We start from the raw sequence: 21,175 nt of genomic DNA on the forward strand, positions 1-21,175 counted from the left end.
CTCTTCTGGGAATGAAACTGTCCTGCTTTGCAAAATAAAGTGTCATTAGAAAGAGATCTTAAAAACCCCACACCATAGACAGGTGCACAGATCCGTAGAAGTGTTAAAGTTCTGTCTGTTGGATGCTAAGCCAAGACTCTTAAGTATGTTCTAAAGAGAAACTGGTGTGTGTAGGCTGTGCACTCCCAGGGAGATAAAAAGTTAGGAACTTTACGGGTTGGGCTTGGTGGCTCCCACCTGTAATCCCAGCACTGTGGGAGGCTAAAGTGGGCAGATTGATTGAGCTGAGGAGTTCGAGACCAGCCTAGGCAACATGGTGAAACCCCATGTCTACAAAAACTACAAAAATTAGCTGGGTGTGGTGGCATGTACCTGTAGGCGGGAGGATCGCTTGAGCCCAAGAGGGAGAGGGTGCAGTGAGCCATGATTGTGCCACTGCACTCCACCTGGGTGACAGGAACTTTATGGGGAATGGGATCTGGGAGACTGAGTAGAGACTAGAGGAAAAAAAAAAAAAACTACCTCCCCGACTGGCCACACTATTCTTTTAAAAAAATGTTAATTGACAAATTAAAATTCTATGTATTTACGGAGGTATAATGTGATGTTATGATATATGTATACATTGTGGAATAATTAAATCCAGAGAATTAATAGATTCATCACCTCAAAACCTATCTTTTTTGTGGTGAGAACATTTGAAATTTATTGTCTTAACAATTTTGAAATACACAATACTTCATTGTTAACTACAGTCACCATGCTGTGCTGTAGATCTCAACAAAATGTATTCTTCCTGTCTCAACTAAAACATTGTACTCTTTGACAACATTTCCCCATTCCTCTCACCCCCTCCAAAAACACCCATTCTTTATGTTGAAGAGAATGGCTAAAAAGTCCCAGCAGGTCTCAACTGACGGCTTCAGTGGTTTTCCCATCACACTTCAATGTTATTAATAAAAAGGGGAGGGGCAATACATAATTCGGACAGGCTGAAAGTACCATTGCAACCACTTTCTTGACTTCGCAGAAAAAGTCCTCTTGTTTTCATCTGTAAAATGGGAACTGCGTGAATACCATTCTTCTTTTCTTCAGCCTCCAAAGAAGAAACAGATGCAAAGCCTTTTATCAATTGCAAAACACAGTATACAATGTGTGTTATTACTCACAGTTGTCTTACTGTGACCAAACACTTTATAAGCCTGCGGCAAGTCAGCCTTACTCTCAGGAAGTGGACAATACTTGGGGAAGGAGAAGCAGCAGGATCTTTCAGGACAGTAGCCTTGGTGGGTCCAAAAATTCCTTGAGAGAAATGGGAGACAGAACTTTCTTCCTGCTTTGGGTTTTATCCTGTTAGTCTTTTCTCTCTTCACTCCTATTTTCTATGGAGAATTTCCTGGTTTTGGAGTTTGGGTGCGTTTTATGGAGAGGAGGCCGAACATCTTTAGCTCCAGCAGAATGAAAGGATCCATGCAAAGGAAACTAGCACAGCATCTGGTACCCAGTTCTCCTTTAACTTGGCTTTATTCATTCACTCCTGGTAGGGCATTAATAAGGGATTTAGCCCCCTCCTATTGAAAACGATTAATTCAGGGAAGAGTTCAGACAGTGTGGACAGATACAGTGTAGGCCAAGCCTGTTTCTAAGGCAGGAGCTGGGTAGGGAGGGTGAGAAGGGCGAGAAGAATAGGGAAATATGTGTCGTCTGTGTTGCTGCTGTTGCAACCACCACAACAAACAAATAAGTGAAAAAAAAAAAAAAGAATCGTCCATACCGGAAAGTGTGCTGTTTTGGAGGAGGCTGGGGAAAGTGTGGATGGCTCGAGTGGGTCCTGTTGGATTGAAGTCTGACAGTGGTAATTCCCTTCAACAAATGGTCGGGGTGGGAGGGTACACACACACACACACCCCACACGCAGCGCCCAGCCTCCGATTTCAGCGCTGGCAGGAGATAACCATTCTTAGCTCGCCTTTCCAGGGTTATTTTTGGCTGAGGCTGTTTGCTGATGGCAAAAGGTTTCAGCCCCCTCCCAAATCCCTCCCCGTCCTTGTTCTAAAGAGAAACTGGTGCGTGTAGGCTGCGCACTCCCAGGGAGACAGGGAGACGGGCCTGGCGCCGGAGAGGAACCCGGACTCTGCCCAAAGTCTCGCCGCCCGCCGGCTGTTTTCTGGTGGAGGGTGTGCCCCGGAGGGCGGCGATCGCGCGTGAAGGCTGGGGCCAGGCGCGGGTGCAGGCGTCACCGGGGTCGGGCTAGCAGGCCCTGGAATCAGGCTTTTGGGACACCCCGAAAGTGAGTCCAACTTGGGGAGAAACTGAGGGCACCTCCGGCGGTCTGGCCGCGGAGAAGATGGGCGGGAGAAAACTTTACAGGAAGGCAGAAGCAATCTCCGCCGAGGGAGTCAGCGAGCGGCCGCGCGGAGAGGAGGGGCGGGCGGTCCCCAGGCGGGCGGTCCCCAGGCGGGCGGGCGCAGGGCGCAGGGTGCTGACCTGCTGGAGAGGGGGCCCGGGCGCGAGGCGGAGTCCCGGCGCGCGGCCAGGCTGGTGGAGGCCCCCGGCAGGCTGCAGATTCCCTCCGGCCCCGGGAGCCGCAGCAGGACCGGCCAGGAGGCGCCACGGAGGGGAGCCCCATCCCGGTGCTGACAGTGCCCACCGCGCCCTACGAGGACCGGCGGCCGGCCGGCGGCGGGGGTCTGCGGCGACCCACCGGCCTCTTCGAGGGCCAGCGCAACTACCTGCCCGACTTTATCCAGAGCGTGCTGTCGTCCATCGACCTGCGCGACCGTCGGGGCTGCACCACGGTGGTGGGCAGCGACGGCAGGTGCTTTAGCAGGACGGCCATCGAGATCGTGGTGCAGATGGCCGCGGCCAACGGGGTGAGTGTCCGGATGCCCCTCGCTTCCCGCCGCGCCGCCGCCATGCCCTCTCCTAGCCCTTGTCCCCCTGCTGCCTCCGGGCCCAGCTGGGAGGCCCCTGCCCGGCCCCGGCTTTGCTTCTTCACTCCCGCGTCCTCACCCTCCAGCGCCCCACTCCCGCCGCGCTCGCAGCCTCCCCGGCGCACCCCGGACACTGGGTTCTATTAGTACCCACCGCCCCCAAAAGCCTTGAGGGGTTTCCGTCGTTCCTGGAGCCACTCCGGGCGCCCTGGACTGTTCTCCGACTCTGCGCACATCCCGCACCTGCTCATTTTTCTTTCGGACATTCTCTTACCCGGCCCTGTAGATTCCAAGGCAGCTCCCAGTTTTCCGTATTGTTCCCAACGCGTTCACTGCCCACAGTCCCCACACAAACTTCTTTCGCAGGCTCCCAACATAGTCCCTCTGCCCCGTGCCCTTTTTGCAATAATCTGCCAGTCCCCTAAGTGTTAGCTCTGCCTATTTAACAGTAGTGGTGTCTCAGAACACACACACACACACACACACACACACACACACACACACACACACACACGATCCCTGACATATTTGGCAAGAGTAGGCCCTGAAGGTTTTTAATATTTTGGTTCTTTAACCCAGTGGAATTACTGAATGATTTATTTAATTAGGGTAGGGATGGAGTGGATCCATTTGTTTGATGCTAAACAGCCTGAGCTCGCAGTTCCCAGGGAGCATATCTCTAAATGGTCTGAAATGAGATTTGCAGTGGTTTTCTTAATGCAATTCCCAACTTCTCTCCAAATGCCTTTTGACATTTGACAACATTTCATGCCTCTTCCCCTTTCGGTTTTCATCCTTGTTTTCTCTCCCTTCTCCCACGACCTCGGTAGTCTTCTGCAATCCAGATTCTCAGACTTCGGGTTTTTCTCCCTCTGCCCCTTTCCTCTCTGTCCTATAACTAGAAGCACCTTTTGGCATAGCCCCGTATCCCAGTTTCCTCTTTCCCAGGTCCAGCAGCATCTCAAGGACATCTACAAGAGGGATACCTAATTTCAGGGGTCTCTGAATGATATGTGGGAAACATCGTCTAAAAAAGTAATTTTATCCTTATTCATGCAACCAGACCCACACTCATAGAACTTTTCTTTAAGGGGAGTGTCTTGCAGATGTATAAATGAGTGTTAACATCTTTAAAAGCGAAACTGAACAATTCCCTGGCATTTGAATTCCCTCCTTCCTTCCCAACCCTCTCCTTTTCATTTTCTCATTTATTATTAAAAATATTTTTAAAGGATCTCCGTGCTTCATATTTATCTACTATAATTCCTCCTTCTCGGTGTTGCAGGGATGGGGAAAGAGGATTTTTTAAAAAACACAATAAAAAGCAATTGGGAGAAACAGGGCCAGTGGTGTTGGGTTGGGTAGTGGAATTGTGATTTTTGACTCCAGTAGACAATGATGCTGGATATATGGGGTTTGATTTCTCTCTGGCTCCTCACTTGGGATTGATGAAGTTTGGCTAGAATCAGGGAGTTGAAGAGAGGTTGACAAATGGTCTTTCACTCTTCTCTGACAGGCCGTTCCTGTGGAGTGATGGAGAATAATGAGCCTTGGGAGAGCTATGGGAGCTCTCATACTCCTTCCCGAGCCAATTTTTTAGGGAGTGAGAGAAACATGGCCTGTCCAATACTTGTTGTGGGTCAGGATATTTTTGAAGCTACGGTTGTTGATTTGCATGGGAAAATTATTATGTCTTATTATTTCTTGTCCCACTTTACCATAAGGGCTCCTCAGCTTCTTACTTCAATGGGTCTTCCATGACAAACACACTTTATTAACTCTAAGAGTGGAATTTATTTTAACAGATAATTAGCATAGGTCAATATATGCTTAAAATAGAGTCAAACCTACTAGCTGTTATAAAGGACAGATGACAAAATCCACATAGAAGCATAGACTCTTAAATAATCTGAAAGTACTACTTCTAAGAGGGGTGGGCATGGGTGAAGGGAATGGTGGACATGTTTCAGAATTTCAAACAGCCAACTTTAACCAATCTTTTCCTCATTTTGTTCACCTTCTTGGGGGCTTATGCTAAAGTGAAGTGAATAGCCATAAGGCTGGCTTCAGGAGAAAGGCGGTCTAAAAGAACTGGATAATTATAAGCAAAATTGGTCTCGAATGATTGAAAATTGATGAGAATGTGCTTGTCTCCTGATTTGGCATCCTGAGTTAGACTCAGGAATACTGAACTTGGATCCCAAAGGCTTTGGTCTTTTTTGATATCCTATTGGATAATCATAAGCAGGCTAGAAAAATAGGAAACTAGAATTTATTCTCTTTGAACTGACAAATCTGACCAGTGGGCTGCATTCTCTATATCTGAAAAATCTTGGTTTTGATTGAAAAAGTTAATTTTACAAAGCAATTTTCTTTTTTTAAATTAAATTTCATTTTTTTTTTTGAGACAGGGTCTCACTTTGTTGCCCAGGCTGCAGTGCAATGGCACAGTCTTGGCTCACTGTAGCCTTGACCTCCCCAGATTCAGGTGATCTTCCCACCTCAGCCTCCTGAGTAGCTGGGGCTATAGGTGCATGCCACTACGCACAGCTGATTTTTGTGTTTTTACTACTCATAGGGTTTCTCTGTGTTGCCCAGTCTAGTCTCAAACTCCTGATCTCAAGAGATCTGCCTGCCTTGGCCTCCTAAAGTGTCATGAACCACCATGCCCAGCCTACAAAGCAATGTTCTAGGAAAAACTACAGTTACTCTTTGATTATGTAATTGCTGGAGAAGAAAAACATGGCATTTCTAAAATGATGAACTATATTACTTATATTTTAATATCTCATAAAGTTTGAAATAGACATTTCAAACATAAACATGTATAAAAATTTTTATAAATTAAAAATATAAAATCAAAAACATTTTAAAATTATCTTATTATAAAATTATTATAGAATCAAAAACATTATAAATTTAAACAACTTTTTAAAAAATTTATTTTGGGATTTCCCATGGAGTGATGGAGAATAATGAGCCTTGGGAGAGCTATGGCAGCTCTCATACTCCTTCCTGTGCCAACTTTTTTAGGAAATGGGAGAAATATACCCTGTTCAATGTTTATTGTGGGTCAGGATATTTTTGAAGCTATTGTTGTTGATTTGCTTCAAACTTTAAAAAATTCATTATAAAATTATGGGATGTAAAAAAATTTATTATAAAACTTTGAAATTTTCAAACTTTCAGAAAAGCAGAGAGATGAGATTAATGGCACTCACAGGCAAACATAGAACATAGATTGTAAACATTTTGCTATATTTGTGTCATGACTATTTTTTGCTTGTGTTTGAAAGTATATTAAAGAAAATGATATTTTACCCCTAAATTCTTTAGTACAGATTTCTAGAAAATAAGAACATTTTCCTGTATAGTTACAAAATCATCTTTTCAAACAAAATAAAAAATGGCTTTTTTATAACATTTATTACCCAGTCCACATTCAGATTTCCTCAATTATTATGAAATGTCCTTTTATTTTTTGAGACAAAGTCTTGCTCTTTCACACAGCCTGAAGTGCAGTGAAACAATCATAGCTCATTGCAGCCTCAAACTCCTGGGCTCAAGTGATCTTCCTGCCTCAGCTTCCTGAGTAGCTAGGACTATAGGTGCACACCACCATGCCCAGCTAATTTATTGTTTTTGTAGAGATGGAGGTCTTACTACGTTGCCCAGGCTGGTCTCAAACTCCTGGCCTCAAGTGATCCTTCCAGCTTGGTCTCCCTGAAATATCTTTTGTGGCTGGTTTGTTCAAATTAGTTTCTTCTAATCAAGGGACACACATTGCATTTGATTATTTAGCTCAAGACTTTTTTAACCTGGAAAATACCCTCACTCTTTGTTTATGTATTTATTTAGTGAAATTGACTTGTTGAAAAAACTAGTCAGTTGTCCTGTAGAATATTTCCCCTTCTGGAATTTTCTGGTTGCTTTTTATGGTGTCATTTAACTTTTCACTCTGTTTTTTCCTGGTTAACTGGAAGTTAGTTCTAAAGGCTTTTAGGCCTGGTATAACAAAATACCAAAAACTGGATGACTTATAAAGAACAGAAATTTATTTCTCACAGTTCTAGAGACTAGCAAGTTTAAGATCAAGGAGCATGCGGTTTTGATATCTGGTTAGGACCAACTTTCTGGTTCATAGATTGGCCTTCTTGCTGGGCCCTCACATAGTGGGAGAGACTAGCTAGCTCTCTGGGGCCTCTTTTATAAGGGCACTAATTCCAATCATGAAGGCTCTGTCCTTATGATCTAATGACCCCCTGAAGGCCCCACCTTTTAATACCAGCACCTTTGGGGTTAAGATGTCAACATATTAATTTTGGGAAGACATACACGTTCAGCCCATTGCAAGGTTTAGTTAGATTCAGGTTCAACTTCCTTTTTTAAAGACTATTTCATAGGCAATAATGTGTATTCACATCCCATCATTAGTGATGGTGAGATGATCGCAAGGTTAGGGTGATCACTGCCTATCTCCTCTGCTATATTCCCCCTTGGGTCAAGCCAGTAGTCTGTGATGTGAACTTTGTACCATGTGTATATTCAGTTATATTCTGTATCAATAGTTACTTGATTGTTTTAGCATTTATTAATGATCCTTGCTTGAGTTGATTATTTCATTAGGGGTTTCAAAATGGTGAATTTCTAATTCTCTAATTCTATCTACATGTTTTAGCTGGCATTTTTCTATAAGCAGACCATTTTCTTCACAACTGGGTTATTTGGCTACCCTGAAACATAGTTCCTTCCGGGAAGGCAGAACATATGTTTATTTCTGTCTTTTAAAAATTACTGGTGTTTGGAGTGAAGATTAGGTGAGGTAACTACCTCCACAGTTGACAAATGAATTTTGTTTTGTCTCACTTTTGCTTTTTTGAATATCACTGTGGATGCTTGGATTTTTATATTTAATTTGAATGGATTAGGGAATAAATGAGAAGATAGGTTTTATCTGTTTCTGTAGTTTTTATGTGGCTGTGTGAACTTACTTTTAAAAATTCCCAGAAATATTTTAATTCCCCTTGAAAGATATAAACTATGTCATACTATAAAGCAAAAGAAAAACCAATCATGTGAAGAGTAAATAGTATCGTTTAAACGAATTGTGGTTAAGCTTAGTTTGTAACTAGTTTTTTATTTTCTTTCTACTTTTATCTGCTTCAGAGCCTCTTCAGTGGTTTAGATCTTCTATGTGTCAAATTGTTCTAATCTCTTAAAAAGTTTAAGAGCTAAAATACAACACAATGACTACAAGAATGCCTTTGTCCTTTTCTGGGTAGGTACACCTAAGGCAACTTCTTTTTCTCTTCTTTGTTCTCTTCTTCTTTCTTATTCTTAAATCATCTTCAATATTGGACAGATGACAGCACTGTGCCTGCCTCAAGATGTTTCTGACTTTTTCTTTTTCTTTTTCTTTTTTTTTTTTGAGATGGAGTCTTGCTCTGTCACCCAGGCTAGAGTGCAGTGGCACAATCTTGGCTCACTACAACTTCTGCCTCCTGGGTTCCAGTGATTCTCCCAACTCAGCCTCCTGAGTAGCTGGGGTTACAGGCATGCACCACCACGCCTAGCTAATTTTTTGTATTTTTACTAGAGACGGGGTTTCACCATGTCGGCCAGACTGGTCTTGAACTCCTGACCTCAAGGGATCTGCCTGCCTTGGCCTCCCAAAGTGCTGGGATTACACGTGTGAGCCATTGTGCCCGGCCGTTTCTGACTTTTTCTAAAGTCTTCTTTCTCTGGAGATGACATTATATAATAGCACTGTTCAATAGAAGTTTCTTTGATGATGGAACTGTTCTATAATCTGCATTGTCCCAGCCACTAGCCATATGTGACTACTGTAACACTTGAAATGTGGCTAGAGCAACTGAAGAACTGAATTTTGCATTTTACTTAATTTTAATTAATTAAAATAGAAATGCAAATAACCATAAGTGGTTAGTAGCTACCATACTGGACAGCAAAGATCTATAATTCAGCATTTAAAATCGATTTTGTTTTGTTTTCAAAAATGGAGTCAGACTGTTACAACCCAAAAGACCTGTAGGTTAAATTAAGGTAAATCACCAAATACTACATACACATTTGGGAAATCCAAACCAGATTTTTTCATGTGATAACCACACCCTCTTTTGACTTTAGCCTTGGAGGTAATGGAGTATGGCAGAAAAAACCCTGTATCAGCAGCTGGAAGACTCACCTTCTTTTCCTAGCTCTGCCATATATTGACCAAAAGAGTCAAAGTCCATTCAGATGGTTGAGGGGCCTTGGAATTTTGTTTTTGGTTTTCACATACAAGTTGGAGGGCAGATGCGTTAGCCTCTTGAAATACCCAGAAACCACTTGTTTCCTCATCTAAAAATCAGGTATGACAGGATCATTTAATTATCCTGGAAATCAGATGATGCACTGCATATGAAAGCACTTTGTAACATCGATAGCACTGGGAAATGTAAAGACCTTTTACTGAAATATAAAGGTGTATGGTCAACTGAATACATCTCAGATAATTATGATTTGACTGTATGTATTGAATATAACCTGTAGTGGGCCCCTTGGTAAACAGCTTACAGTTTTGTTGCAAGTTTTAGCCAAGAGAAAATTTATTTGTTGACTAGTCATGCCCTTTATTGGCCACATGATGAGCAGCAATGATATTAACACACAGTGCACCTTGCAGAATTCAAGAATGTCTCAGTGTCTTGTGAACTAGGAAGCTGAAATGCAGTGGTATGCAGAAGGCTGGCTCAGTAGGAGCCTTGGGAGTGTCCTCCAGATAGATGTTTGTGCAGGTTGTATTTGATTCCAGTTGGCCATGAAAAGCTGGTTGCTCTAAAGAATGAGAATATACTTGGTTTTGCATTTACTAGAACTATCTGGGAAACAAATCTTGGGGTGGAAGAAAGAAGGGAGGGAGGGAAAGCTGTGCTTCAATACCTAGGGCTTCTTTCCTGGAATGGATCTGAGAATCTGGGATTGGGTGGCTAATATCTCATCTCTAGAAGGGAGAAAGAACTGGGTGGTGATGGCTTTGTATTTTCTACTGGAGTTCACTACAGAATAGGTGAATGGAATGGGCTGCTATGATCCAGACATTAGGGAGGACAGGTTTGTGATACATTAGAAAACTTGAATGAGCCCTTCTATGATTCTCTCTTCCCTCTTTCTGCTTCCCGTTCTTAATCACCATCCGCAGGTTGTGGAATTAGCAAATCTATTATGTGAGCAATAGCAAACTTACAGGAGCCCTTGGCTCCATCTATCTCCCTGTTTGTGTCAGTTCATTCTGGATGCTTTTAGTCTGTGGTCTTCATTCACTCTTTTTATGAGGAAGTAAAAGGAGTGGGACAGATTATGAGAACAGCTGGGTCCTCCCAGTTGCTGGGGTGGTTATTTTAAGCTTTGTTTAATGTGTCCAGAGACCCAGATGGCATTTTTAACTAAGCTGCTTTATTAAATCTTGTGATAAAGCATAGTGATGTTTATTGAAAAGGCAGACACACATCAGCAACATTATGCGTGAAACTTGCTCTAAGAATTTTCTATAAAACATCTGTTCTCTTTGAGCCTTTTGTGAACTCTGGAAGTTTGCTAGTTTCTATACAGACTTGAGGACAAGAAGCTGGAACCCACTTTTGGAGATGTCCAAGCATAGGTATTGGAATCATTAATCCTAACCCTCTCAGTTTTAAGGCCCCGGATACCCTTCTGTTAGACAACAGTAACATGAGCAAGCACTGTAATAACATTTAAACAAGATTATTTGGAAATAATGGACAAGAAAAATTAGTATAAATCGTTTGGGGATTTTAAAATTAAAGATAAAAAGCTAGGGCTTCAATGACCTGTGCCAGCCTATAGCCTTAAGAGTCAATTTGCAAACACTCAAGATTTGGCCAATATGCCTCTACTACTTCTACTTAACACAGTCAAAGGGAAATTTTTAGATTCTTTCATCTGATTTGACTCTCTTAGTTACGAATAAGAGGATATCTAGAATATATATGTGACTTGTTAAAATGAAAATCCACCTTCTCTGAGTCTTCAAATATCTTTCATATCTTACATTTTTAGTAACATCAACTTTTGAAGTCATGTCCGTAGTTGTATGAAAAGAAAAATTTCAGGAACATTCAACCTCAAAAGTTCTTTTTCTTAGTCTGAAGTCGTAGAAGCATTTGACTTTTACTTTCTCTTTTTAAGTTTTTACTAGTAGGTATTTTGTATAAATATAATATTTAATTATTGCCTTTGTATTCCTTTTCTCTAGTAAACATCCTGGTTTTTAGCTATCAATATGTAGTTTTACATTTAGGGATTTCTAATGGAAAGACAAAGGAATCTGAAATCAGAGGACAAGAGTTTATTCTACTTGACTAAACACATACAAAATACTGGAAGGAGAGTTTTACAACAAATATTTAATATCTATGACATGTAAAAACGTTTTCGAAATCAAGAAAATTCAAACAATTCAATACAAATATCATCAATAATAACACATGAACAGGTGGCCAACCTTATTAATAACCAGAGAAATATAAATTAAAACAATCCATCAACTTGTAAAAAAGATGAAATTTCCCAGAGTTGGTGTAGGTGATGTAAAATTGTCATGTTTGTATACTGTTCATAGAAGTTAAATTGACATAACTTTTTGGTCAGGCAATTTGGAAGTATATATCTAAATTAATAGAGTAGTTTTCTAATAACCTGGGAGTCTCTTAATCTAAGAATCTTTACTGTAGATTTTTCTAGAACAAATATACAAACATCTATGTACAAGGGTACTCACTGCAGCATTTTGCTAAGGAAAAACTCAGAAAAAATCTATATGTTCAACAGAGAACAGGTACATAATTTATGACACAACTGCCCAGTATACACCACTAAAATAAAGGATATAAATTTGTATGTAGTATGAAAAAGATGTGAATGATAGCTTGTTGGTGAAAAACAGCAATGACTGGAATATTGTGTGTAACGTAATCCTGCTTTTCTGTATATAATGTAGGCATAGAAAATAGGATTGAAAGGACATACTCTAGTCAACAGTGTATATAGCTTGGGTGGAGGGGCTGTATAATGGGGAAGGAGAGTCCCTTTTCCTATCTATTCCATATACATCTCTGGATTTAAAAGATCATACATGCATATGCATTACCTTCAAAATTAAAATGATAAAGACAAAAGGAGAAGCTTTGGATTTGAATCATGATACTACTGTTTGCAACTTATATGACCGTGGGGAAGTCACCTAGCCTCCTGGGGTTTATTTCCTCATTTATAAAAATAGGGAAAGTAATAATACTTGTCTACATATCTTCTAGGGTTGTTGGGAGGATTGAATGTGATCATGGGTTACAGCATTATGAATTATTTATTCATGTAACACAATTATTATAAAAATATTTTGCTCTGATTAAAATAAAAGAAGGACGAGATCGTGTGTGTTTTTGTCCCAGTAGCTTTACTAACCAGAAAGCGCCTGCTGATGTGGTGATCACAGTTGCTTTGGTGCAGCTTCCTCTTGACTTTTGGCATTTCTCCATGCTGCTAGCTAAGGCTGAGGTGGCGACTGTGGAAGATGTGATCTCCTCCCCTTCCCAGCACACATTTGTGTGCGTACTCACACTCATGCACACACAAACACACACATGCACACTCTATCCCAGTACATGAGGTGGCAGCAGCTGCTCCGGCATAGACTTTCACACAACATAAAGGGCTTTTTTGGTGTGGTCTGTGCATTATTTCCTGTTAAGCATGAGCTGAGTCAGTGTCATGCTTTTCCATCTGAAACATTTCTGAGGCTCAGGCTGTGTTAAGAGCAAACCTTCTCCCCTCCATGCCCACCCCATGGCCCTCTACTGAAGCCAGATCTTAATCTGCTCATTTCATGAGGATTTTCAAACCGAATGGACTGGGCCATGTGAGAGATCACTGAAAGGAACAGACCAAGCAGAGGCTAAGAGACTCCACGCTAATCTGCTGAGTCATCTGAAAATGCACAGCTGTGGGAGCTCACGGTGCTTTAAAATACTTTGGCAGGATGTTTGTTCAGGGGGCCTGTTCCTGCAGCCCTGCTGAATGTTTGGTTAGGAGGCATAATCTTTTTTTGGACAGGATCTCCCAAATGTAAAGTGAGAGATGCTAATGTGGAATATAATACAGAAGATCCAGCTTGGATGTCATAAATAACAATAAATTGTTTAATCTTGCTGAGCTGTAAATCTATGATTGCCAGAGGTCTTTAGTTCACTGGAACATAGTATGGGGGCAGGGGCACTTAGCAAATAGGCAGTTATTATTTTCCAACCAGACAGAAACTGGTCTGATGGAATTTATCTAAAAAGGCATACACATGTATTTTAATTAATTGTGACAATTACTCAGAGAAAACACATGGCCCTAAAGAGGCTGAGGGTTTTTTTTGTTCTACCTATAAATGTATATGTATATTCACCTATATTCTACCTATGTATAAGTAAGAGAATGAGTTTTTGTTTTGGGGATATATATTTATACGTATCTATACAGATAGATATACACATACTTAATTTCTGTCTACCTATTAAGGTGCGGTGCCAGATGGAAAGTATTTTTAAGCATTTAGATAGTTTATTCTATAGCATATGTGTGCATATAGCCCCCCCATAAAGCTTTGTCTCTTTTCTGGATATATTTAACAAGAGGCTAGAACAGAGTCCAAAATGTCAGAAATGTTTGAACATTCCATAGAAATGAAGGAGGTGTTTCCAAATGACCTATGTTTCTATGGCAATAAATAGAACTTGTGCTGCGTTGGATGGGTCAGGAGTAAGGAATATAAACAGTGTAAGTATGACTATTCCAGGCAGAAATCTACCTTGTAAGAACAGCTTTGTGCAGTGAGCTCAACAACATTGATCAGTTAGCAGTCCGGTTCAGTACAACATTGATCAGGTAGCAAGCCGGTTCGGCAGTGCCAGTAGGAGACACAGATGGGGACAATCAAAGAAGATGCAGGTCAGGACAAGGATGCAGACATGTACCTGTCACTACCATGGACTTCAGCAGCTTCTTAGTGAGCAGGTTTATGATTAAAGAAGAAAGACATCGTTGATATGTAAGCATGTTACAATTAATTTGCTGTTTAGTTATTAGCAAACTACATCCAGTTTTCAGTTTTTAGGGTTTTTTTTCTTTTTTGAAACAGGTTCTTGTTCTGTCATCCAGGCTGGAGTGCAGTCGTTATCCAAGCTCACTGCAGCCTTAAACTCCTGGGCTCCGTGGATCCTCCCACCTCAGCCTCCCAAGAAGCTGGGACTACAGGTGCACGCCACCATGGCCAGCTAATTTTTCTTATTTTTTTGTAGAGATGAGGTCTTGCTGTATTGCCCAGGCTGCTCTTGAGCTCCTGGCTTCAAGCCATCCTCCTGTCTTGGTTTCCCAAAGTGCTGGGACTATAGGTGTGACTCACCATGCCTGGCCTACATCCAGTTTAATTTATACTACAGTGTGGGTTTAGCCCTCAAACATGTTTTTGTTTTACATATAAAAATTTGAGATAAAAGAACATTTTTACATTGGTCAATAATGGTACATTTAAACAATGGACGACTATATCCATTAAAATCGTGTTGTGGAAGAATATTCAGTGACATGGAAAGATTGACTCAAGGGCAAGTGAAACGTGTCAAGAGTCTGTTAGGTGCTAGACACTGTAAACTGGGTCCTGGCTGTGTTACTTGCTTACATCCTCCATCATGTGATCTTTTAGATAACAAAATCGAGATACATAGGGATAATGGGTGGGCCGATTGAAGAACAGAACTTGGGCCACACTTCTAGATGCCTGTGACTTTTCGGCACTTATTCAGATATTAGGAATTGATTATGAAATCCATGGTGGTTTGATGCTAATGAACTCTCATCTATCTCTCCAGCATGTGTGTAAAGACTTCCAGAGGTACAGGAAGTTGAGGATGAGCTCTTTTACTTCCATCTGGTCTCCATGTAACAAATCATATAACTGCACAATTATCCAAATGCAAATGAAGGAGTCCCTTGATGTTTGGATAACCACATTCATGCCTTGAGTTTGTTATTTCTTGAAATTGCCCTTATCCGTCTCCTGTTTACCCATGGACAACACTACTTAAGGGCTGGCACTCTGCAACCCATGGCAGCTTGGCTTTGGGGTTCCTTCCAGTGTTTTGTTTTTGTTTTTAACCGAGAAGACAGGAAACAGGCATCTTTGTGTATATGGCTTGCCACAGCCCTTCGTAGATGGACATGGTGGAGGCTGTGTGGTCCCGGAGAACACTTCCTCTGTGAAGCATCAGGGAAGTTTCTGTTCATTGTGTCTTCACTCTCTCCAATTCACTTGGGGAGTGATAGGGATTATAACACAGTGAGCAGAGGATATTGGGGAATGTCATGCTTAATTTTCTTTTCTTTTTTTTTTTCTTAAATGACATTTAAAGCTAAAAGAGAATCACAAAGGGTAAGTCTGATTTAAGACATTTCACACATGAAAGAAATCCTGCTTTCATGCGTGTTATGTCACAGGAAAAACTCATTTAGAGTCAACATTCTGCGCCTACTCCGAAATTTTAGCCTGAGGGTTTAAATATTACCTCGCTGCTCTCTAGGACTTTAATTTGAGCTAATTAGAAATGGAACTCATACTAAAACTAATTTAGGAAAGAAGCTGTTGATGTTCTGAAGAAAAACAGCTGTCAGAAATAAGATCATTAGAAAACCATAGTTGTATATGGCACAAAATGTAAAGGAATAGAAATGCTGGGAGAAAGCTTTTATAGAATAACATTTTATCTTTCTTTGGACACTGGTCTAAGGCATGTGAAAGGGCATATTGATTCCCTTGGCACCTGATATGCTCATTTATGGATGAAAAAGCCCAATGACATAATTTAGGTGAGGTTTAAGGCTTGATGGGAGGCATTGGTGCCATTAGAAGGACGGACACAAAGAGTTCTTAAGTAACGGCATCATGGGAAATGATAATTGCACACTCCTTTCTACTATGTCTTGGTTTCCCCAAGCATTTAGAAGTCACGGCTGGGTAGGAACAAATTTATCATGAGTCTGTCTGTGTGTTTGGGAATGCATATGCCTCACAGATGTGTCTGCAGGGGTCTGTGTGATAATGTTCATATATGTGATAGATGTGGACTCTGGGATCTGTATCTGTGTGGACCCTGGGATCTGTACATGTGTGTGAGTGACAGGCTAGGCTAGGCTGAATTTGAGTATCCTCATTCAAAAGGACATATTTAATTGAGGACTGTTATGTGCCTGGTTCTCCATCAGGAAGTGTGATTCAGGTTGGCCAACACAGAGTGGTCCAGGTCCCACTGACTAAAGGACTGTGGGTCCTGCTGCGCCAACTAGGTGCATGGACTGCTTCTGTTTCAGATTCCACAAATCATACAATGAGAATATGCTCTTTGTCAGGCTGCACATCAAGTATTCATGTTTGAGTTATTTAATTCAGTCTGAACCCATTTTAAATATAATAGGAAGTCTTGTTTCAAAATATATCCCTACTCAGGCTTACCTCCATGCTCCCCACCTTCATCCTGCCCAGCGTTTTCTCTCACTTGGAAACTGGAGCAGCTCTGAAGGGATGACCCATGGCAGCCTATTTTCCAAAAATGAACCAAAGCTGAACTCTTTCTGGCCTCAGGACCATTGCACTAGCTGCACCCTGTGCCTGGAATCCTTGGCCCACAGGCACTTGCACTTCTCAAATGCTGTCTCCTAAGAGAAACCTTCCCTGACAATCCCCTGCAACACTCTACTCTCACCTCACACTGACCCCCAGGTCTCACACTGACCTCAGGTCTCACACTGACCTCAGCTCTCACACTGATCCCAGGTCTCACACTGATCCCAGGTATTCTTTCTGGATTCATTTTCTTCAAAGCACTAATCGCCGTCTGATATTACACATATGTCTGTGTGTATTCATATGGTTCCCTAATTCACAAGTCATCTGTTCAAGAGCAGTTTTTTTGATTGTCTTGATCAGTCTGTATTTACACTTCCTGCAACATCGTCTGGCACAGAGTAGGAACTCGACAGCTAATTGAGATAATGAATGAAAGAATAACAACATATGCATATCATTAAGAAATATCAAGGAAATGCCAGAAGAAACTACCTTGTTGGGAGAGCTGGTAGGTGTTTGAGAACTTGATTTTTGTCTTTAAGTCTTTGAGCACTGTATGCTGTTATATACTTTGTGCATGAAGTACTTTGAATATAAAATCGGAACAAAGATTTAAAAATATAAAAACTGTCCCAAAGAGCCAAAGGCTTATAACATGAATCTTTAATTTTGGAAGCCACTGATGTAAAATTTTACTGACTTTAGACGGCATTTTACTCTACTTAAGAGTTCAATCATGAAAATTCTCTAGGATAATTCTTTCTTTCCTGTCCTTTTAAAAGAGTAATAGTGATGCCTACCTCTCCCTGCCATGAGCTCTTTCTTCCACTTGCTGCCCCACTTGATGCCCAGTTCCTGGCCCTACTCATCCCCAGACCAGACCAGCAGTTCACAGCCTGGCCTAATGACTCGGCAGGTTCTATAGAAGATCTGATGCCCAGTTCCTGGCCATACTCATCCCCAGACCAGACCAGCAGTTCACAGCCTGGCCTAATGACTCGGCAGGTTCTATAGAAGCTCTGATGCCCAGTTCCTGGCCATACTCATCCCCAGACCAGACCAGCAGTTCACAGCCTGGCCTAATGACTCGGCAGGTTCTATAGAAGCTCTGCCTGTGGTACTGGAAGGCCACCAGGTTCTGCTCTTCATCATCCCGGGCACAGTTCTCATACCTGGGGTCAAGGCAGGCAAAGGGAAAGAAAAGAGGCAGTGAGTTCCCTCTAGGCAGGATGACTACAGTGCTCATCCTGCCTAGAATGCTTCCCTGCTGTGCCTAATCAGCCATTTTTTCAAAGCCCAGCTCCAGACTTACCTCCACCTTGATTGGCCATAAAACACATTGACCTCTAGCTTCTCTAAACTCTAAATTAATTCTGTTTTATACCACAGAACTTGGTGCTTGATCACGTGCTCTGCTTCTAGATTAGCTCACATCATTCTACACTCAGCTCAAGTCCATCTTTCTTTGACAGGCCTTCCTCTAATCACCCTACAGTTCACTCAGCTGCCATTCACCTGACTTCTTCAGATTCCTAGAGAAACTCAGAAGTCTCTTTCTCTTGTCCCAATAACATAGAACAGTAATAGTTGATTCATTTTTCTATTCTCTGATAGAATGACAGCCCATTGTGGAAAGGGGCTGGGTCATCCTGCAGCTCACTTCTGTTCAAGTAGTGAACTTCACTTTCTAACCTGGAACATACTAAGTGTTTAACAAATGTGGATTACATAAATTAAAGCATGAATTAACCTTGTCAAGGTTTATCTTGGTGCCTCAATTTTGTCTAGCATACATATTTGTGTTTTGATACCAATAAATCATAATATCTATATTTTTATTTTTTATTTCTAAAAGTTGATGGTATAAAACAGCATTGTATGGAGAAAAATAGAAATAGGGGATGTGAAAATCATTGAGGGAGGCATAATGAGAAGGAAGGAAGTCTGGGTTTGTGAGAGATGGAGGTTCTCTCTGAAACTAAGAGAGCTAGTGGCCTTACCTCATCCAGTTGGCCCAGGATTTATCTTTTCCATCCACATACTCATAGCAGTTTCTCCCCTTGGTGATCTGAGTTTCAAAAAATAAGGTAAAGACTTTTTAGAGGGTAAAAATCCGAAGAATTATTTTACTCCACAGTCATCAATGGCCTTTGGACCTGCAGAGCTTCAACTGCCAACTGAGACCACATGGCATGCACCTTAGTCATCATCTACACATCTGAGTTGGTTTGTCCAATCAGAGCAGAAGCTCCAAAAGGGAGGATGCACTTCTTTGTCTTTGTACCACTCTGCTCCCACGTACCCTGTGATCTCTAAATAGGAGTTCCATGTTCATGCAAAGACCCTTGAGTACACAGAGCTAACCATGTTATCCCTACCTATATCCTAACATGTAGAAGGTGATGTCCCACCAAAGGCACAGAAGGGATGTGGGAAGACAGAACAGGGGAAACAGCAGGCTCTTCTTACTAGCCAGGAATATCCACTGTTGGCTGCCTCTTCGTCTTCTGTAATTCGGCCCTCATAGGGGCCAGAGTGCAGACCCAGTGGCAGATCAGATGCCTTGTTCCATACTCCAAGCCCAGCCTGAGGGATGCCTGATGGCCCAATTCTCAGCCCTGGGGGCAGACTGAGGGCTGAACGGTTGGGATGCCCCTTGTCCACTGCACTGTCCTTTACAAATGTAGGGGGCCCATGAGCAGCACAGCTGTCAATGAAGAAGTTCTGACACATCTCACAATCTGGAAGTGAGGGAAGCAGGGATTAGGAAAGTTGTAATGCATGTTCCTTGATATAAGAGCTTCAGAAAGAGCTTGGCACTCACATTATTTAGCCCCAATCCTGTACTTTAATTCATTCGAGTAAGGGAATGATTTGTGGGCCAAATGATGAAATTATTGTACCAGGACATAACAGCAAGCTGTGTGAGTGGCTGAAAGGGTCACTCACAGAGGTAGTCATCATCCTGTGGCTCGCTGATCTCTTTGTATGCATGACCCTTTCTTTCTCGCAGGCTATACATCTTTCCTTCAGTCTCCTTCCTCCTGAGTTCTAGGTTGGAGAAGAGTAGATGGGTAAAACTGGGAGTGTGGGGTGTTTGTCCTTGTTTCATAAGAAAATGTGAAATCTCCTACCATCAAATTAGCATCTACCTTTCTACATACTCTAGTCTCCCCCTCTTTACTGCTTCAGAGAGACTTAGACCCCACACCCACACTGACTGTAGATGCCTATTCAATTTTAGTTTCTAGCGGTTCTCATTATCCCATTAACCTCCCAGCCTTTCTGCTTACAAAATGGTTCATTCATGCATTTATTTATTCAGAAAATATTTTTTGAGAGTTTATTACATCTTAGGCATTGAACAAAGGCCTGGACATACAACACTAAGAAAGTATAGTCTCTATAGGGGATCTTCTATGTACTAGTTGACATGTGATGGAAAAGGAAATGTAGAAATGCACAAAAGAATATATGTTATCAGAGAGGTACTTATTGGACACCTCACATGTATCAATTCATTTATATTTAATTTAATGATTTCAAACAATACATGAGCTCTATATACTTGGTCTCATTTTACAGATTACCATTCAGGAGCCCATGGAATTTATAAGATTTGCCCAAGGCCCCAATGCTTCTGTGTGGATTATAACCCAAGTGAGTGACTTCAAAGTTAATGTTCTTACATGCTATTCAATACTGTATCCAAGGCTAGGCATGGTGGCTCAAGCCTGTAATCCCAGCATTTTGGGAGGCTGAGCTGAGCAGATCACTTGAGGCCAGGAGTTTGAGACCGGCCTGGTCAACATGGTGAAACTCTGTCTCTACTAAAAATCAGCCGGGCACGGTGGTGCACACCTATAATCCCAGCTACTCGGGTGACTGAGGCATGAAAATCGCTATTTTCGTGGAGGCGGAGGTTGCAGTGAACCGAGATCTCACCATTGCACTCCAGCCTGGGTGACAGAGTAAGACTCTGTCTCAGTGAACAAATAAATAAATAATTTTAACAAAATACTGCATCTAACTTCTGGTCTCACAGTTGAGTCCAGCTTAAGCCCAGGCCTATCCAAAGTCCACCCCACATAGGTAGACCATACTCACCAACCTTTCTAGAGGACATAGTGGGACTAAATTCCCCTCAAATTTTTTCTTACCCAGTTTTAGTCTAGAGTGCTGTCCAGAGGTACTTGCTTCTCCAGGAGGGGACACTGGTTTCTGAGCCTGCTCTGAGCCACTTGTATTCAGTAAATTTGGCGTTCCTGACAATTCTTTCAAACTAGATTCATTATTGAATGACGCCTTGGGCATTCCCTTTAATGTGAGAATCACATATTAAAAGACAACGTGCATTTATTTAGTTCTTTACGGCTTGCAACATGTTTTCATATGACTGTAGTTAATGTTCAAACCTTGGAAATACCTAGAGTGTCTAAATACTAGAGGGAAAAGACAAGGTCTAAGTGGGTAGTGAATCTGGGACTCTAACCCATGTCTTAAGGCTCTTTCCTTCAACTTTCTCTCAAAACGTTCTATGTAAGTTAAAGGGAAGGAG

General features: G+C 41.7%; 1 protein-coding gene across 1 annotated transcript in view; it reads left to right on the forward strand.

Annotated features, from left to right (window-relative positions):
- The first annotated feature begins 2,299 nt into the window (after positions 1-2,299).
- The window catches only part of LOC106634364 (tubulin beta-8 chain-like), a 59,245-nt gene continuing 40,369 nt past the window's right edge, over positions 2,300-21,175 (forward strand). Inside the window, 1 exon segment of the mRNA XM_055106109.2 lies at positions 2,300-2,873. Within this exon segment, the coding sequence (XP_054962084.1) occupies positions 2,856-2,873 (18 nt within the window). The 5' untranslated portion in view covers positions 2,300-2,855.

This window comes from Pan paniscus, chromosome X (assembly GCF_029289425.2).
Source record: "Pan paniscus chromosome X, NHGRI_mPanPan1-v2.0_pri, whole genome shotgun sequence".
NCBI classification, from domain to species: Eukaryota; Metazoa; Chordata; class Mammalia; order Primates; family Hominidae; genus Pan; species Pan paniscus.